We start from the raw sequence: 19,386 nt of genomic DNA on the forward strand, positions 1-19,386 counted from the left end.
TGCAGGAGGAGAAAGGAGGGGAAGAAGAAAAAGATAGCACGAGAGAAGACCTCGAGGCCGATGAGACCGTTTGGGGCAGTTGCGATGCACGCTAACTGGCTGGTGTTATGTTGTGGTTACCCCGATATGGTTTAGCTCCAGTCGTTGACAGGACAACCCCTAGTTGCCTCAGGTCCCCCAGGCACCAACACGGCAGCGGATCAAAAACATGCAGGGCTTATGTCAGCACACAAGATGTTAACGTAATCGGTAAGCGAGCGCCGCATTGAAGGCGAACGCCGCACTTCTGTACTCCATATAAAATGGCACTCTTTGAAACCTTAATACCTCAACCACCAGTAGATATAGAAACGTCTTGATAAGATAATAATATATATATGAACTCTAAAAGGGTGTTTTTATATTCTCATGTTTTTAATTAGTTTTCTTGGCTTTAAATACTAGGACAACTAAAAGTATAAAAAATACAGCTGTAATTTATCTTACCTGGAGAAATATTCATTCCGGAAATTTCTCTGCTTAATATATATATACACAGTATTATATTAAACTGTATATTTAATTTTATGCCCTCTAGGTGCTTTATTGTTGAGATATTAGACTCTCAAAAAGTGTCATTTTATATGGAATACAAAGGCGCGGCGCTCGCTTACCGATTACGTTAACTAGAGGCATACCATATTCCTTGTCACGTGCCATCTACTAGTCACCCATCTAGGTAACCGGGCCACCGAGCTGCCTGCCTCTGTTTGCATATAAAGTAGCACTTTTATGACGTTAATATTTTAACAACAACATAGAGTTATAATAAAAATGGAAGTATTCCTTGATATATAAATATTTCAGAATGCTCATATAATTTAATTAGAATTTTTAAGATTTTTGTTGACTTATAATACAAGATTATTTTAAATACCACTGTATTTAAATGTATTTTTTGAAATACAATAAACTAGAAACCCTACAGCGATCTAGGCTTAATATCTATATATATGCTATTGTATTATTATATATTATAGATTTTAGGCCCTCTTGACTTGTTGTTGTTAAGATATTATGCATATAAAAAGTGCTATTTTATATGCAATACAGAGGCACACAGCTCGGTGGCCGGTTATGTTAACTTAGTTAGCAGCTCGCCTGAGTCCCTTGAATTGAAGTATTAATGCCTTTCAGTGCCCCCCACCGCCTTTGGGATGGGGGTGCACCACACCGGTAGCCCAATTCACACCGGAAACCCAAATTTCCCACCATCCATATTCTTGATGTTATTCCCATCCACCCACCATGCCAAAAGCTTCAAAAATAGACGAATCACGTGTTATTAAGGCCTGTGAAGCTGCCTATGCTGAAAAAAAACCTAATTTGTCGAAGATTGCGCGAGAATATGGCGTCCCGTACAAGACACTGCGTGGCCGGGTTCGCCAGGGAAAACAGGCTCGCAGCGCCCAAAAACCTATTAACAAGGCCCTTAATAATTACCAAGAGGAAGCCTTAGTCCAATGGGTCGCTTGTATACGTGATTTATATCTCCCTGTTAATCCTGATATGCTAGCGGAGTGGGCGAACCAGGTACTACAGCGCGCTGGGTCAGATCACACAGTTAGTAAGATATAGCTATATCGCTTTGAAGAGAGACTGCCGGCACACTTAAAATTAGGCCCTGTGGTTTAAAAGACAAAGGATAAAAAGCATATTAATACTAAGGATATTGGATATCTACAGCATTGGTATAATTAGCTGGCGAATATAGTCAAGGACCTCCCATCTTATCTAGTATATAACTTTGATGAATGTGGCTTCCAACCTGGCCAGGGAAAATCCTGGAAGGTTATTAGAACAAGGGGAATATGCCCTGACCTTGCTTAGTTTAATTATACTAAGAATATCACAGCTGTCAAGTGTATTGCTGCTAACGGTTGGATAATAGAGCCATTATTTATCTTTAAAGGCACTAATTTTATGAAATGCTGGTACAATTATCCCGAACTTTCACTATACTGGACAGCCACTTCTCCGAAGGGATACATTAATGATAAGATTGCTATTAGGTGGCTTCGAAAATTCCATAAGACAACAAAAGGTCGGACAAAAAAAGGAGAAAAACGGGTGTTAATATTTGACGGCTATAAGTCCCATAAAACTGTTGAATTCCTACAACTCTGTGAGGAATTTAATATTATTCCTTTTTATTTTCGGCCTTATACAGCTTATATTTGCCAACCTTTTAATGGCAAGCCTTTCCTTGCATATAAATAGAATTTTCGCAAGCAAAATAACCTTATTTCTTAATAGGGTGGAATACCAGGGAGTAAGGCGGATTTCTTGGCGGATATTATTACTGTCCGGAAGAAGATATTTAACCAGCAAATTATCCGGAATTTATTTAAAGAACATGGTATATATCCTCCAGATAGATCTGCTATTATCCAAAAGCTTTAGGATGCTATTCCGCCAGTTCCAGAGCTCTTCGCACTAGATCTTCGCCTGTATGGGGAGGTTACACCACCACCAAACCTCTCTTCTTCTAGCGTGGAGAATACACCTCCAAAAAGCGCCCAAGACCTTGAGAAAAATCAAAGAAAACTATCGAAAATATTCGCTACTAATAGCCTTACTCCAAAGCTTCAGCGAGGCCTACAACGAGCGTTCTATCCCTATAAAAGACAGGCCGAGGAGCTTGCTATAATAAGTGATATTATTAGCAAAATAAGACAGATACAGGCCCCCCAAAGGCGCCAAATCACTAAGCGGCAGGTTCCAAGGCTTGGAGATTCTGGTATACTTAGTACAAAAGATGCTAATCGATCTATCGAGGCTAGGAAGGAGAAGGATGCTAAGAAAAAGAAAAAAAGGTTAAATAAGTAGTGGAGAAAACTATACAGCCAACCACCACCACAACCCTCTACAACAATAGATTCTGTATTACCTGATTCAGCGGTGGCAGCACAGCAGGAAAATCAGATTTTTTGGATAGATTCTAGGGGGAAAGATGATAGATAGTGCGAATAGTATCAAATTTGGGTTTCCGGTGTGAATTGGGCTACCGGTGTGGTGCACCCCCATCCCGAAGGCGGTGGGGGGCACTGAAAGGCACTAATATGCCTCGTGAACACACCACTGTAGTCCTGTGAATTGGTGTTTCCAAGTTCGCCACTTGCATCTCAGCTTATCAACAGACATATGTTTTCTGCACTCTACGCACAATTGCTATATAGGTTAGGCTATTGCCTCAAGGCGTATTGTTCTCCCATGTCGGGGGTATACCGGACGCTGCCCGGTTGAACAGGTATCTCTTCGATGGTTATGTCAGTTGGAAGGCTGATGCCAAAGAAGGGCAAGTGATGACCCTCTAACTAATCACTGACTATCTTCGATTAATGTTTAGCATGGCAATCCATATGGTATTTATTCAGACTGGCCATAGGTTTTTATGGCTCTTCACTCCACTATCAATGGCAGGTGAAAGATATTGAGCCAGCTTCCCTTCCACAAGCCCCTTTTTTATGACTATTCCAACCAAAATTTTCTTTCGTCTTCAAAGCTACAATCCCCAGAAAGAAATGCACACGAGGACTACATCTTAAACTTAATCCACTAAAGTTGACCAATGCAACAAAACCGACGATGGGACAAAAGCTTCAGGGAAAGGAGGCGCTTTGTCATAACAGACTCTTCAAAATCTGAAGAGTTTGTAGTGTTCTGGTCTGTGGAGAATCACCACTGCGTTGTCCTGGAGTACTCTCTTAGGAGCTGAAGCTTACTTGCTTGAAGCTTGGACCTTCCAATCCAGAGTGACGAGTGAGTTCCTGCAGGTTCTTGATACCCAATTCAGAACGGAAGATGGTGTAGTCATTGTTTATTTCAGGGTTGCTTGTCCCGGTCAACCCTTACACGGGAGTACATTGTATATAATAAACATCAACTTCTCACAGAGACAGGTTCTGTTTTTCTTTTCATCATTCTAGCTCAGACCAGCCATTTCTTCAAGATTACTCTGCATTTGGTCTGCTGTCCTACACAGTTAACCACAATGAGACTCACTGGAATTGCTACCTCCCTTGCTCACCAGCACTGCTTCTGCTGTCGCTATTTCCTCTTTTCATCCAGCGCTGTCACCAAACTACATAACTCTCAAGGCAAGATTGAAAACGATTCTGATAACCAGAGCAAGATCAAGAGCTGTAGCTACGCTCTATCCTGGGACCTGTGCAGTAAATTTAATTTTATTAAATAGCAGATCCATTTGCTCACGACCATTGCTCTCCTTTAAAGAGAATAGGGATGCTATGTGAATCTGTGGTTTAAAGGTATACTTGCATTTATCGTTGGTCTTGAACCCGACTATTTTCACACCCTAATCGTAACCTGTCACACAATCAGCAAGACATCTTAAAATGACAGACATGACATATTAGGACATACTATACTTAATTTTCCTACATTTCGAAAACAACGACCCCAGGCTTGTATAATTTGTGCCCACTGGCAGTGTAGCTGCTGACTCATCTCCACCCCACCATCAAGAAACCCACGAACAAGAGTCATGCCTATTTCCAACACATACACGTTCCTCCCTTAGAATACCTCATTATCGCTCTCTGCTACCAAAGCTTGCCAAAATGGCCTCCGAGTTCCCCTACACGCTGTAAGTTCCGCATAATGTTTCATACGGCGTCGAAACCAGCCCCACCATCAGCGCATTTAAAGGGCCTCAACTCACACACCACCAGAACAATCTCCATCCCCCTACCGACTTCTCGACTAGCGTCTTCCGCTCTTCGTGCCATCGAAGTCGACGCCGAGCTTTCACCTTTTGTCCGTCGCGAAATGGCACTGAAGTTGCCCACGATGACTGATCTGCCGGGAATGGTGTCCGAATTCGCCCCTGCCATCCTGGAGACAACGTACCACGCGACCACGAATCGGATGCTACGTGTTGCGGTGAACGGGTTCATGGAGAGTCTGGGTGTTGTGCTCACGGTTATGGAGGAGTTGGATGTGGATGTGTTAAAGGCAGAGGAACTGGATAAAAAATGAACGAGACGGATACGAATCAATCTGCCAATTTTGATTTGAAGTATCAAGAGACAGTTACAAGTGCGGCAATTGTTTACCATCTATCGGCGATACCATTCGCTACGGTTGGCTGACATTGTTCCATGGCTGCGAGAAGTTGGTCTGCCAGTCGGACTCAACCCCAGATCAGATGACTTGAAACACAGGAAAGAGGATACGGACATATTGCGCTTGGGGATGGATAGTATCCTCTGCGTGAGCCATTGAGCTAGACCTTATCTAGCGATGCAAGTGGCTGGATGGGTTTCACGAACTATATAAGCACATAGCATAACATAAGCCTTTGCCTTTGCTTGGGCGGGAGTCTGTATAACACATTAAGAAAGGAGATATATGTGTTCGATACAATTGGACTCTAATATTTTGGAGGCTACAATATCTGGTATACTAGATATATACAATAGACAATATCATACGGAATTTATGGTAGCAATTGATGATGCCTTTGTATCCCATGGTGCGATGGTGAAAATAATAATCATCAAAGGGAAGAGGAACGAACCTCTTTGTTCCCCTGGCGCACGAGCGTACTAAAAATACAAAAACTTCAACAGTTTAATTTGGACAGATCCCAAAAAGATCTGCAAAAAGAAGCCCAACGCGGGGCTCGAACCCGCAGCCTTGAGATTAAGAGTCTCACGCTCTACCGATTGAGCTAGCCGGGCTGGCTGGTTGGAAAGCGACCAACAGAAAATGCTATATAAGACAAAAGTTATATTCGATCCTCATTCTGTTCTGAAAGATGGTGGGAGAAACCAGGATTCTATGATATGAGGGAAATTCAAGCAAAAAGCTACGCCAGGTTACTATATTAAAATTTCCCTATAAAAATTGCCAACTCTTAATGATTTATAGAATAATCAAAGTCATTCCGTATCTCTTGACTACCTACACTGCTGAACTCGCGCTCCCCTACGCGCGTGAAACTTTTGTGATTACCCAACTCTGCAACCTACCCTGCAAACTACTCTGCTAGCCACCATGCCACCACTCAGATTTCGCTAAACGAGATCCTCACCCGATTACCAAGCAGACAGGGTTGTCCGAGAGTATTTGGAATTACTTCGTTATGCGCGTCCTAAGGCATTGCAGACATGCGCTGCTGTTGAGAAGGGGGACATTCCCGACATGCCAGATCAGGCAGTCTCCCCGCAGATGATGACATCGCCTTCCAGGCTTCGTTCCTGCTCCGACACTTAAAAAGCCGCAGATCCTTCCGCGGTGCAACCTGGGCCAGTTCTCACAGAGTATGCTCTTATTGCGACCATTCCCCTACCCTTTGATTGCTACGATATCGCATCCCTTGCGGACAAAATCTGTTAATTTTTCCAGTCCTTGTTGGATAAACATCCGTTCCAAAGCCATGTCGTCTGCAACCACCTTTTACGATTTTGAACCGGTAGATAGTACGTTCATCGCCCTATGACCTTTTTTTTTTTTTTTTTTAAATCCTGTTCCAAAACGGATCCCAAGTAATCATGGCTAATTCGCTCGGATCAGAGAAGGGATCCCCTTACCCCCTCGCCTCCGTCAAAGGCAAAGTCGTCCTTGTCGTTAACACCGCCTCCAAGTGCGGTTTCACCCCACAATTCGAGGGCCTCGAGACTCTCTACCAAAACATTAAGACAAAACACCCCGATGATTTCCTCATCCTCGGCTTCCCCTGCAACCAGTTCGGCAGCCAGGACCCCGGTTCGAACGATGAGATCCAGTCGTTCTGCCAGCTGAATTATGGTGTCACTTTCCCTGTACTAGGTAAGCTGGACGTGAACGGAGATCATGCGGCGCCCGTTTGGACCTGGATGAAGGAGCAGCAGCCTGGATTGCTGGGCCTGAAGCGCATCAAATGGAACTTTGAGAAGTTCCTCATCTCGGCGGATGGCAAGGTTGCCGGCCGCTGGGCGAGTACCACCAAGCCGGAATCGCTGCAGGGCACGATTGAGAAGGAGATCGAGAAGGCGAAGAAGGAGGGTACCCTGGCTTCGGCGCAGGGCAATGAGACTATGGCAAAGCTGGCATAGTATGTAATGATTATTTGGAGGTGATCGTATGTTACGTGTTCCGATTGCGACGTTGTTATAGGCATTAATTTTTACCTGGATATACTCATTTAATTTTTGTATAATATATGAATGAGAGCGGGAGATTATCTATTTTCTGTCGAAATTATATCCAGCCTCCCATCATGGCCAACATTTTTGTTCTGCTCGTATCATATCTATCTTCGAGACATAAATCGCAGTTTTGCATGACATAACTAGCTTCTACAATCAAGCAGCACCGCCCTTAGGAATCAAATTACGCAAGGAAAGATCGTAAACCACATCTTCGACCTTTTTGACCTGAAGAATGTCAGTGGATTGTAGTCTTCAGCAGTGTCCGGCCACTTACGCTGTACTTGATCCCGTCGCTCCTCTTCCGCAGGATATCATTCTTCAGATTGAGCAGCTGGAACCCGGCAAACAAGTCCTTGATGAAGTTACCAATTTGCACGGGACGGCTGTAGTCTCCCAGAGTGACCGAATTGACCGCTAGACGAGACTAGATTGGGCTGTTAACATGGACCATTGGTAATATGGGAGATCGGGAGCCTACCAATTCCTCAACCATGGCAATCAACGCAAGTAAATACTCCTCAATCGTCAAATGGAAAGCATCCTGCTCCTTTAGATTCACCGGAACTGAGAAACAAAACAAAAAATATCAGCCCATACACACAACTTAAAAGATACATATATATAGATAGATAGATAGAACCTACTATTTAGAAATTTCCCAACCTCTTCAATCGTCAAGAACGACGCCGAGCTAGTACTCTTGAAATCCTGAAACCCGCCGAGGTATGCGCACAGCTCAATCGACGAGACCTATCGATTTCAGTTAGTACTAGTCGATTGTCTTTATGGGTCTGTGAACTGCTATGTCAGGTGAGATGGAATAAATTAACTGACCAGGTTTTGCAGTTCGCGAGTCCACAGCCCATTGTATTTGTAGAAGGGATGGTTGTCAGCTACAGCTTTTAAGCGAGCGATTTCATCGCGCTGAGCGATGATCTCCTGTGTAGCTTCTTCGAGGATGGGGGGCACTGGTATATAGATTTAGCCAGTATACTAATGATGAGCTGTATAAATGAAATAAAAAATACACCCAGCTCTGAAAGAATCAGGAATCAGTGGGTGCATATAAACACGAACATACATTTGTCTGCGGGGGTAGAATGCGCTCGTGAAAGGATCGCTTGCGTAGATCTCCCTAATACAATATTAGACTTATGCTCATATTTAAACAATCTCAATACATGAGTGATATAGAAGATCTTTTTTTTTTTTATTTCTGAAAGACGCACCCTTCCTTGCTAGCGTCTGGACAATCTCATGAAGCTCCTAGATAACCGCGTCAAAGACAGCTCGTAACACGTTGTTTCTTAGTACAGATCTGCTTACATCGCGCACTGCGGTCTCTTCATCGATTTTGGCCTGGAGGCTTTCAAAAATGGCGTGGTCGATCATGTTGTTGATGTTGTCTTTGGGGAGGTTCCAAAGGCGGTCGGGAGGTGAAGAAATGGGCGGGCCGGCGCTGGTACGGATTTGTGAACGATTTTGTAACCACTTGTAGGTGTTGTGGGATAATTGATATTTATTTATTGTTGAGGGGATCCGATGTTGAATTTCTGGAATTTTTACTATTTGGGTGTGGGGTTGTCTTACTGGAGCGAGATCTCCATCGTATATGGTAGGGAAAACCAACGATCAAGTATGGGAGCCATTATGATTATATTGTAGCAATTGTATTTCTTCAGGTTTCTTTTTTATTAACATGCTAAACCCAAACTCAAATGATCAACTCAATAAGAGCAACCTCTATTCATCATCCTTCATAACACATACCACGAACAAAGCAACGCACAAAGAACAGCCAAATCAATACCGATATCTCGTGGAGTAATCTATATCCTGTTAGGCCAATATCCGAAATAATACTAGTGGCAAGAGGGAATGAATACTCACCTTTCGGACTAACCACAAGACCGCGTCCCTTCTTTGCGCCCTTGTAGATCGTCTCGATGATATCGATCAGTTCCTGCTTATCCTCGAGAACCCAGTTTAATTTATTGTTGTTTCCGGTGCCAAAATCACACATCATATGTTTATTTCTTTCCAAATATCATTAGCAAGGGAGGACTACACGTAAGAGAGAGAGATGAACAAAATACTGACCGGTAGAAGAACATAATGGTCATTGGATCGAACAGTTCATACATGGTGTTGAACTCAGGCACCTCGTCGATATCGCAGAGGTAAATCACAGCAAAATCTGTGTATTCATTAGCCTTGCTCTGGTAAACAGATAAAATATTCTTTGCGGAGCATGAATAGAAAACAAAGGTAACTTTCTCCCCTATCCTTGACTTACTTTTGACCCGTTCGGCGATTTTGAAAAGCACTTCATCCTGGCGCATACCTTGCATTCACCGTCAGCTTTATTATCCAGAATATATGGATGCGTCGAAGTGATAATCTTACAGTCGACGTCATGGTCTCGACCGAATCGAATGACCTGCGTGTTGAGCATATCAGCAATCCCGACATGCTAACGGGAAAAAATAGACATACCACAAGTCGGTCCTCCTCGCTAAGGATGGCTTGGTCAACATGCCATGCGGTGTGAAGATGGGGCAACACGACAGAACCCATAGTGACAGTGAACAGCGGCCTAGGCCAAGGTGGTAGTTGAGGTTGTCAGGATGGAACTGAGTGGTGATTCGCAGATGGGGTAAAGTATTGTTTTATATCACGTGCACAGACACCTCATTCCCTCTTTGGAGTCCATCTTTGATTTATTTCTCAGACGCTCATGCCAAGACTTACTAGTCTGTATCTAGAATAACACCGGAATAGCAATCTTCCCGTTCGTGACACTGCACCCGGCCTGCTAAAGAACCTCCTTTAATTCATGGAATTATACAAGCTGAATGGGTCTTGTCTTGAACTCAATAGATGGGTTGTGTGCTCCAGAATCTCTACTGCTGTTGTTGCTAAGAACAGGCCTCGAGCTCAAGCTCAAGAAATAGAAAGATTTCCTTCGACGGCGGGAACTCGTCTAGAGCTTAGTTGCTTCACCGCAGTTTTACAACGCTTCGATTAAACTGGCCTCTGCCTTTGGTGCTTTCTTCAATGCCTTGTTGACATGACTTTCGCTTTCCTTCATAGTAGAAAAATGGTTGGTGATGGATCAGATGCAGCACTTGCTTACCATGAGCCGCCAATTGCAACCATACTAAATCTGACAGGATTTCTCGTGGCCTTGAATGTTGTGAATGTTTGCCTTGACAAACTTCTGTACTGTGGATTAATTGGTCAGTTATTTATCGGTATCCTCTGGGGTACACCGGGAGCAAAATGGCTCGACCCTGAGACCGAAGCTGTTATCCAGCAACTGGGATACCTTGGTCTAATCATGTTGGTATATGAGGGTAAGCTTGTCTGGTTCTATGCAGAAATAGCCTGTTTCTCATATAAACAGGTGGTTTGTCAACATCGATCAAATCTGTGAGAGCAAACCTTTTTGTTTCCATAGGCGTTGCGATCACCGGAATTGGAGCGCCAATGGGCTTATCATTCATCCTCAAGGAGCTAGTCGCTGCGAGCCCTCTCCAAGCCTTTGCTGCTGGTGCAGCTCTCAGCGCAACTAGCCTTGGAACTACCTTCACGATTCTGTCAAGCACAAACCTAATCGCTACACGACTGGGTACAGTCGTCACTAGTGCTGCAATGCTAGATGATGTTGTCGGTCTCGTCATGGTCCAAATCATTTCGAATCTCGGCGACGATGACTCGTCCTTCAACGCCGTGACTGTAATTCGGCCTATATTTGTTTCTATTGGCTTCGCAGTCGGTCTCTTCTCCCTGAGCGCTTTCTGTCTAAAGCCGATATTCAAGAAAGTGCTGGTTGTGAAGAACAAGCTACCGAATTTTATGGGTACCATACAATTTGTATTTCTTTCCCAGACATTCTGTCTACTTGGGATTGTTGCCGGTGCCGCATATGCAGGCACCTCGAGCCTCTTTGCTGCTTATCTTGCGGGCGTGATTGTGTCCTGGTTTGATGGGTTGGTTGCAGAATCTAAGGAGCTAGATGGTTCTGCTCCTTCCAATGTCCATCAGCCAGGCTCCAGCACTTCGAATCGCAACCTCCCAGGAAAGAGCACTCGCAACCATGGTAAACAGCCCCAAACCCAGTCCTTGAGTGAGACGTCTACAAAGCAGTCAAGTTTGCTGTATGACGAAACGCCGACAGGTGAAAAAGTGTATGAGAAATATTACAAGGAGCCCGTCAACCGAATTCTTATCCCCTTCTTCTTTGTGAGTTCGTTCCCTGTTATTATCTTTCTTATAGTAATGTGGCATCCAGGCATCGATTGGATTTGCGATCCCGATAACCGAGATGTTTCAGGGAAGTACCGTATGGCGCGGCGTTATCTACGCTCTTCTGATGACCTTCGGGAAGATGATTACTGGTCTATGGCTCGTCCGATTTTCGCTGAACCCAACGCCAATTTTGATCACTTGGGTCAAAAAGTCTTTTACCTACGTCCACTTCTGCATTCCCACGAAGACCAACAACAGGAAGCAGAAGAAGAAACAGAATATATCGGAAGACCGCATACGGTCGTCCAAAGAGTGCACAGAAATATCCTCAAGCAATCAAACATGTGCCAATGAAAGGGATAAGAATGCGGGAGCTTCGCCCGATGGGAATTTCAGCAGTCAGCTCGTACCCCAGGAAGGATCCCAAGCTCCACCATCGAACCCGAGTCCTACGATAACCATCTCTCCCAAGCCGAAATCGTTGTATCCACCATCCATCCTCGGGCTAGCCATGGTTGCCCGAGGGGAGGTCGGATATCTCATCGCTTCACTCGCGCAAAGCCGAGGCATGTTCGCTCGTGGACCTTCCGGTGAAAGATCCGAAATTTATTTGGCCATAATTTGGGCAATCTCGATTTGTACCCTCATTGGGCCGGTCTCCGTTGGGACCCTTGTCAAACGGGTAAAGAAGTTGCAACTGGCGAGAGGGGATTCTGGCTTGGATCCACTAGGGGTTTGGGGGATTTAAAGCTAATCCATCTTGTATTGTTCCACGTCAGTTGGTCTTCAGTTTCTTTTAGATTCCTACTCAATCTATCCCATGTATCAGGTGCAAGAAAACAAAAGAAAGGGATTTTGGCAAACAGACCTAACCAGTAGAAGATATAATAGAACTATATATAGTTAGAAGCCTATGTACGCTAGGGTTCAACAATAAATATCATCAAAGCCACCCGTATCCTATCAAGCTATAACTACTCCTGTACCCAGATCTCAAAACGCACAAGGCCCACGCCGTTACATAAGTCTAGCAATCCTCTAGAGCATTCAAATAGCGTTCCACCTCCTGGCGATTATAACAAACTACATAACTCAACGCAGTTCGCCTATAGAAATCCAAGCGCCAAGGATCTCCTTCCTGAACTAAGAATCTCACAGAGTCCAACGAGCCAGCACGCGCAGAATACTGAACCGGCGTACAAAGTCCAAATCGGCAATTAATCACATACTCCGGGTAACCGTCATCGAGAAAATAGTTAATATAATCAATAATATGGGGGTTTCTATTATACAAGTATTTTAAGATATCCAGTGCGTTTGAACCTCGTCGTACTGAAGCATAGTGCAGTAGCTGACCATGTTCAGCTGATCTTCCATACTGGAAGAAAGGCTCGATGATCTCGAGAGATGCCTTAAAGACGGCCTACGATAAGGGAGTGGCATCCCGGAGGGTGCACCGTTTATTGGGGTCAGCGCCGTGCTTCAGGAACGATGCTGCCAGGTCTCTATTATTGAAAGTATATCTAGAATATATCCGGATTTAAGTATGGAAAAAGGGATTTATATATGTAGTACATAAGAGCTAAGGGTATCTTGCTATCAATGGCGGATCCAGTGTTAATAACATCCCAGCCATGATCAAGAAATAATTGAAGACCGTCGTATTGGTTCTCTCGAGTTGCTTTAACTCAAAGTCCATAAGCGCTCCTATATATTACCATGTTGCAAAAGCGGATCCCGGGTCTTATGGTCTTTGATTTTCAAGCCCTATTGCATACTAAACTAAGCCTTAGTAGGGTAGGCTCCGGAATAGCTATATTGCCTGTACATTACTGTCAAATATTAATATGGGCATTGGTGGACCAGAATCATGTGACTAGATCGGGGTAAAACCCCCGCGGAGCCAACAAAATAATCATCAAGAATGATCAAGAGAATAATCAAGAAAGAGCCCAACCAGCTCAATTCATTCAAATAAGACCTTTTTATCAATCGTACTCTATTTCCTCTTCGGGACTAGCTGTATATCTGACAATTACCAATACTGTATGGAAATATAATAATATGATGTGTATGTATGTTTTGTATCCGTCCTGTATGGGTAATTCGCGGCTAACTGGAATCTTCCTTCCAAAATAGTCACACCGCCGGTAGATCTGTCTGTCAAAGCTAGCAAAGGACTTCTTCCAATTCGGGGATTCTCTTGTGGCTGGTAAAACTATTTTATTTAGATTAATCAGTAGTTTTATAACTGCCAAGATCTGCCTATCTTCGAAATCATGCTAAATCCTGGGCTTATCTGGACTGGGTCCAGGCTCTGGGGAAAACCAGAACCCAGGTTGGGCTGGGTTTTGGGCTCAAGGGGGGGTGTTCCGGGTTGGGCTTTGGTGAGGTCTACTTACTTCATATGCCTACATATGGTCCCGATAATTTGGACCAGGAGGAATCTCCGGATAAATAATTATTATTAGAGCCCAGGACCGGGCAGTATCTATGACGCATATCGTATATGTGCTGCAACATTAAATCACAAAATTACTACTACATTCCGCCCTTCTTGACGTAATGACTATTCTGGGCTGCACACTGTAATGACGTGAGAATATCAGGTAATAAGCTACAAGAAATTAAGGTATAAATAGGACGCCGTTGCCTGTCTAATTTTATAGGAGTTTAATATTCTAAGAAATCTAAACTCATTCTTACAATATTTATACTAGACCGTCAGGATTTTATAATCTCAAGTTGCATGCCATACAGGTTTTAGGGGCTGATGGAACCCCTCCTTACAGGGTAAGTTATTACATTTTTCTGCAAGTCTTAAAACTACTTAGACTTTGGTTAATGAATTGGGACTATAAAATAGGTTCGAGCTGAAGATGGACATGAGACTATTATAACACCTGGCCCTGACTCTGTTGTTGACCACAGAAAGGCAACTAGTTCTTAAGACTTTATATCTTTTGGCTGAAGTTCTTCGGACTTTGCTGAATTGTAACTTCAGTGTATGTTAGGGAAGAAAAGTTAGAATAAGTAATATTGTGATGGGTTGGTTATCTCTGCGCTTGTAGAGATAAAACCACTTGACCATTGAATGAGAGGGAAATGGTAGAACTCCGAAAGAGTAGGTCAAGGAGACACTTTTAGACAGTTAGCCCACAAGTTCGTGAACTCCAAAGAGAAGACAGCATTCCTTCTACGCAACTGCGTTCCGTGGTCTCTGAGAAGGTTGTTGATTGTCTATTACCTCTTCGAACGAGGACTTAAGATAATAGCTATCCATACAAATGTCACGTGCCAATCCCCCGAATTCCTCCACTACACCATATAAAAAGGTACAAGATGACTGATAAATGATCAGTCGCATCTAGCGCCCTATATAGTAGGGAAAGCCTTAGTCTGAGCGCCATACTGGGTTTAACCCGTGACAAGTATAGATGTTGATCTGCCTTACATCAAAATTAAAACTAAAAGTTACTTAGCAATAATAAGTCCTAAACTGTTAATAATAGTAACAGATCTAACTAGTTAACAGAGCTAACTATAGGAATAGATTGCTTAATCATCGAGTGCCTGAGTTGGTTCAAGAAAGATGGATTGATGTAGTAAGGTATCTAGGGAGGGGCATTGAGGGCTAGTAAAATAACTAATGCACTGTATTGTAATAAGTTATCTCTGGTTATAGATACAATCATACACCAATAGAATATAAGATGGCCAGGAGCCTTCGCCATCTGGGGACAGTGAGTTCATTACTGACAAACCGTATTATTGATATTGCCAAGGTTGAGGCAGCAACATTGGGTGCCACTGCACCAGGATGATCGACCGGGAGGATTTCTAGTAAGAAGAGGGAAAGATATTGAGGAAGGTGCATTAAGGTGCAGTTGTATACACGAAACAAGGCACTGTAAGTTATATTTGGTTATAGATACTTTCATAACACATAATACATATCAAATACAGAGCCAAGAATCAAGGCTCTTCAAAATAATTCCAAAAGTAGTTTAATATATCTTGGCATTAGGGAAAAAGAATGAGAGTGTACAAGACCCAGGCTCCGTTTTTGCAATATGGTGTATCAAATAATTGTGCGACAAGGGCATTGTTCTCTACTGTAACATAGCTGTACAGTACACAGGCAGCCTGGCAGGTCTTACATCTTTGTAACTTGACTCCAAAGGGCATTACACTGACTGCAGCAGCCTACTAGTGTTCACGGTTAGAAGAACCCGACTATATCGCTACTTAAATGCTGCAAGAGTTTTAAACATGGCCCAATACAATTGCCACCATAGATTACTTATAGCAACACAACTATAAAATCTCAACAGGCGATTTATATCCACAGCTGAAACCCTCCAGATATACCCTCTTCTCCAACCAGTCGGTCAAGCCGGCCGAATTGATGAAAAAGGTGTTCGCGTCAATCGGGGATAGTGTAAGCCCGATGACACTGTGTAGCCAGGCATGCGCAAGCACAGAGGCCCAGCCACGGGATCCAAAAATGAGATTAATCAATGTTGTGTTCCTTAGAACACTTTCAGAGATTAAACTGAAAAGAACAGATACTACACTTGATCTAAGCCAAAAGGCAAAGAGAGCTGGAAAAGAAAAGAAAAAAATCCTAAAGGGCGGCGGGGGAGATCCGTATTTAAGCCAATCGTGCCGTGGCCCGTGCGCCACTAGCCACTAGCGTCTTCCAAGCGAGGCTAAGCGGATAGCAGTGTCTATTACGATTGGCCATGGGGTCCTGCCCTAATAACTTACCTGGATGGGAATAGTGTCTCGCACGGCAACAGCTGTTTGTCTGACTAATCGTCACTTGGCTCCATCTTACCGCTAAACCCACTGGCGGCCTTTTTGCTTCGATTTTTCTTCAGGCGCAGGATACTCACTTCTTTGCGATAACTCCCCTCAAACCCTACCCAAATCAGTCACAATGGCTCCCGTTGCTACTGTATGTTTCCATTCCACAAACCGCTTTGCTGTTCCCCCTTGAGAGGCTTGTTAGATTCATAACACCCACCGTGTGCATGATCAGAACTCCCTCGGGATTCGACCTCAGGAACAGTAGGCTAATCGTTATTTTTCTCGGTGAATAGGCTCGTGGTCGCAAGGCCCAGAAGGTCACCAAGAAGGTATGTTGGATTCCCGCCCAGCACATCAGGCAAAAAGTAATAAACAGAACGTGTTAACCCTAATCCATTGTAGTATGTCGTCAACGCTTCTCAGCCCGTGAACGACAAGATCTTCGACCTCTCTGCCTTCGAGAAGTTCCTCCACGACCGCATCAAGGTTGAGGGCCGTGTCGGCAACCTCGGAGACAAGATCGCCATCTCCCAGGCTGGTGAGGGCAAGATTGAAGTTGTTGCCCACATCCCCTTCTCCGGTCGCTACCTCAAGTACCTGTACGATTCTTCTGGCCATCTTGTGGCAAACTGTTCTGAGCAAATTCACTGACACCTTCCCCGTCCACAGGACCAAGAAGTATCTCAAGAAGCAGCAGCTCCGTGACTGGCTGCGCGTTGTCTCCACCTCCAAGGGTGTCTACGAGCTCCGCTTCTTCAACATCAATAACGATGAGCCCGAGGAGGATGAGGAGTAAATCGCTTCTTTATCCGGAACATAAATAAAAAAAATAATAAAGAAAATTTTTTCTTTCTAGGGTGTGGATGTGATCGGTTAAGTGACAATGAGTGATTCAGACTTCTGTTTCTCTGATACGTTCGGCGAGGCAATCTCCGGCCCGAAATGGTGGTGTGTCTCGCTTTACTATGCATGCTGCAGCAGTTGGTTGATGTTGTTGTTTCTACTCATGACGTTACGAATGGTAGATATGAATTGAGCCTATCCATTACTCTAGATTATATTTCCCTGGGTATACTTTTTCATACCGCAGTCGATGCGTATCACAGCAGAGAAATTTGCTCGTAGTCATAAGCCTTTCAACCAGTACTTGCCCTTTTCTGCCCAGCCCCAGGGCCCAGTCTCCACTCTCCTGTAGCATCTTCGGATGTCCCCGGCGGAGGAACAAGCTGATCGCCCTGGAATGTCCATCCCTTTGATTTAAGTAAAGTCCAAGTCTCGGCAACTTTGACCCGAACCAAGTCTCCCGTGGCGACCGCATCCTCTTTGGAATCGTGGCCCCGGTCTCCTCCGGTCTGAATATCCCTATCAAGGTGCTTTTTACATAATGTCTTGAGGCTCATGCGATTGGGTAGTCCCCCTCGCGGGTGTGGATAAAGTAGGACGGTATCGATAACGGTCGAGTGGATGATACGACATGCATTCAGGTCATTGTCGATGGCATGTCCAATAAGAGGCGTCTCGGGTTGTATAAACTGAAACAACAATGCTCGTGCCGCTGCGGGGGATTCCACAACGTACATAGGCGCCGACTCGTCCTCTACTGTGCATGACGCGGACTGAGGAGTACCATAAGGAATTGCTCTGGTGTAGTGGTCGGGGAAAACGCCGGAAAAGCGCGAATTCAGATCTAGGACTTCGCCCTGCGGTCTGACGAGAACATCGAGTAACCGCTTGCCTTCCGGCCAGCTTACGGCGGTGATCCGAATTAGCTCCAATCCTAAGGTTGTGTACCCCATCTCACAATCGAAGCACACAGGCGGTTGTGGCCCCTTTTCCACTTGAGCCGGGGTTTTTTCAAACTGAAGGATAGATGCGAGTCGTTTGGTCTCCGTCACTTTGTAGACGTGGGTTTTGCCTTTCGTACAGCCTGAAGAGGTCCCCAAAGTCTCGTTGCAGCAGGAGAAGTAGGCCTCTCTTGGTCCAGTGATATGATCGGTCTGCTTCCTCGGAGGGTAGAATGGTTTCCCTGGGTGATATGTGCATTGCCCCCCTGTCGTCAAAGAGCCATCCTCGCGGCGTCCGGGGAAAACTTGGAATCGTCCGCCACAGCGGTCACATTTTTCCCAGCCTTTAGACTCCGTGACACCTTTCCTTGCATTCTCGATTTCATCGCTCGTGGGTGCTTTTGTCATGTAACCGTATTGCTCTAGACCTTCTAGAGATGTGGCCAACTTAGTCACAATTGCAATTTCTTCCTCGACACTCAGGCCTGTCGTGAGAACTTTGGGCTTGGGATTTAGCTGACTGGGCGCAATCTTGTAGTATCTTTCGTTTAGATGAGCCTTGACCTCTTTAGCCCAGTCCTCTTGGTTCATTTTCGACAGCTTCACGATCCGGAGCTTAATGACATTCGAATATATATTGGCGCTCCCCTTCGCTACTTTCTCTTCCTCGTCCAGGGCCATTGTGATTAGCTCATTGGGAGATAGGACTAAATATTTCTCTGTGCCATCCTTCTGTTTGGCCATCTTGTCGTTCAAGGTAGACATGGCAGCATGAAGCTTCGTCAGAATAGACAATCGAACTCCATGAGGTGCAGGTGCCTTCGTAAGCATTCGAGGGTTCAGACTTTCACGAGGAGCCTGTCTTGGCAATAAATCCGCCTTTGGCTTCTCGGATGCAGATTTATCACGTTTTGACGATGTTGAGTCCGACCTCGTTGACGGCGGCGAGACCGCCCTTGACACGGATTGAAGCTTGGTAGGAGGCCTCAGACCTGCTAGTTGGGACGGTTTTCCCGCTACACTTGCCGACGTAGCTCCTTGGCTTACAGGTTCTCCTTTGGATGAACGATGTGGTTCTTTCAAAGTGTCACTACTGGTCCCGACCGTTGCCTCCAATTTGGGCTCCTTCAGAGTCGGTGTAGCTGGCCTAGATGCATCATCCCGTGTTACATCAACATGCGCCACTGCACCCCTGCCATCTCCTGCATGGGAGCCGACGGGCGGATGGTAGAAAATGCAAGTCAAGAGAGAGCATAGCTCTCCCTGGGGACAGAGTATACCCTTAAACAGGCCAAGTGGTGAGAACATTGTCATCAGAAGATGAGGTGTATCTGAAGGACGAT

At 44.6% G+C, this 19,386-nt stretch overlaps 6 protein-coding genes and 1 non-coding gene across 7 annotated transcripts; 4 read left to right on the plus strand and 3 right to left on the minus strand.

Annotated features, from left to right (window-relative positions):
* Positions 1 to 4,622: 4,622 nt before the first annotated feature.
* Positions 4,623 to 5,040, plus strand: ATNIH1004_007777 (CTAG/PCC1 family protein; the record flags this gene model as incomplete). Its single annotated transcript, XM_033572396.1, has 2 exons — positions 4,623 to 4,648; positions 4,734 to 5,040. 2 exons carry the CDS (start codon positions 4,623 to 4,625, stop codon positions 5,038 to 5,040), a joined length of 333 nt encoding a protein of 110 aa, XP_033425711.1.
* Positions 5,041 to 5,671: 631 nt separating this feature from the next.
* On the minus strand, positions 5,672 to 5,744 carry ATNIH1004_007778. The gene has a single exon. It is a non-coding gene; the product is annotated as a tRNA-Lys (tRNA).
* A 698-nt stretch (positions 5,745 to 6,442) lies between these two features.
* Positions 6,443 to 7,100, plus strand: GPX1 (glutathione peroxidase; the record flags this gene model as incomplete). Its single annotated transcript, XM_033572397.1, has 2 exons — positions 6,443 to 6,485; positions 6,580 to 7,100. 2 exons carry the CDS (start codon positions 6,443 to 6,445, stop codon positions 7,098 to 7,100), a joined length of 564 nt encoding a protein of 187 aa, XP_033425712.1.
* A 249-nt stretch (positions 7,101 to 7,349) lies between these two features.
* Positions 7,350 to 9,773, minus strand: ATNIH1004_007780 (uncharacterized protein; the record flags this gene model as incomplete). The annotated part of the gene is made up of 14 exons (XM_033572398.1): positions 7,350 to 7,421; positions 7,471 to 7,620; positions 7,675 to 7,760; positions 7,841 to 7,946; positions 8,031 to 8,164; positions 8,278 to 8,331; positions 8,426 to 8,462; positions 8,523 to 8,655; positions 8,967 to 9,025; positions 9,100 to 9,232; positions 9,297 to 9,393; positions 9,493 to 9,540; positions 9,603 to 9,636; positions 9,693 to 9,773. 14 exons carry the CDS (start codon positions 9,771 to 9,773, stop codon positions 7,350 to 7,352), a joined length of 1,224 nt encoding a protein of 407 aa, XP_033425713.1.
* A 523-nt stretch (positions 9,774 to 10,296) lies between these two features.
* Positions 10,297 to 12,195, plus strand: ATNIH1004_007781 (cation:proton antiporter; the record flags this gene model as incomplete). The annotated part of the gene is made up of 3 exons (XM_033572399.1): positions 10,297 to 10,552; positions 10,603 to 11,441; positions 11,491 to 12,195. 3 exons carry the CDS (start codon positions 10,297 to 10,299, stop codon positions 12,193 to 12,195), a joined length of 1,800 nt encoding a protein of 599 aa, XP_033425714.1.
* A 4,194-nt stretch (positions 12,196 to 16,389) lies between these two features.
* Positions 16,390 to 17,055, plus strand: RPL22 (60S ribosomal protein eL22; the record flags this gene model as incomplete). Its single annotated transcript, XM_033572400.1, has 4 exons — positions 16,390 to 16,407; positions 16,553 to 16,588; positions 16,683 to 16,852; positions 16,929 to 17,055. The coding sequence occupies 4 exons, from the start codon at positions 16,390 to 16,392 to the stop codon at positions 17,053 to 17,055; spliced, it is 351 nt and encodes a 116-aa protein (XP_033425715.1).
* A 340-nt stretch (positions 17,056 to 17,395) lies between these two features.
* Positions 17,396 to 19,351, minus strand: rex3 (putative RNA exonuclease Rex3; the record flags this gene model as incomplete). Its single annotated transcript, XM_033572401.1, has 1 exon — positions 17,396 to 19,351. One exon carries the CDS (start codon positions 19,349 to 19,351, stop codon positions 17,396 to 17,398), a length of 1,956 nt encoding a protein of 651 aa, XP_033425716.1.
* Between the last annotated feature and the right edge of the window lie 35 nt (positions 19,352 to 19,386).

The sequence above is a fragment of the Aspergillus tanneri genome (genome assembly GCF_003426965.1).
Source record: "Aspergillus tanneri strain NIH1004 chromosome Unknown AapTan_7_pilon_pilon_pilon, whole genome shotgun sequence".
In the NCBI taxonomy this organism is placed as follows: Eukaryota; Fungi; Ascomycota; class Eurotiomycetes; order Eurotiales; family Aspergillaceae; genus Aspergillus; species Aspergillus tanneri.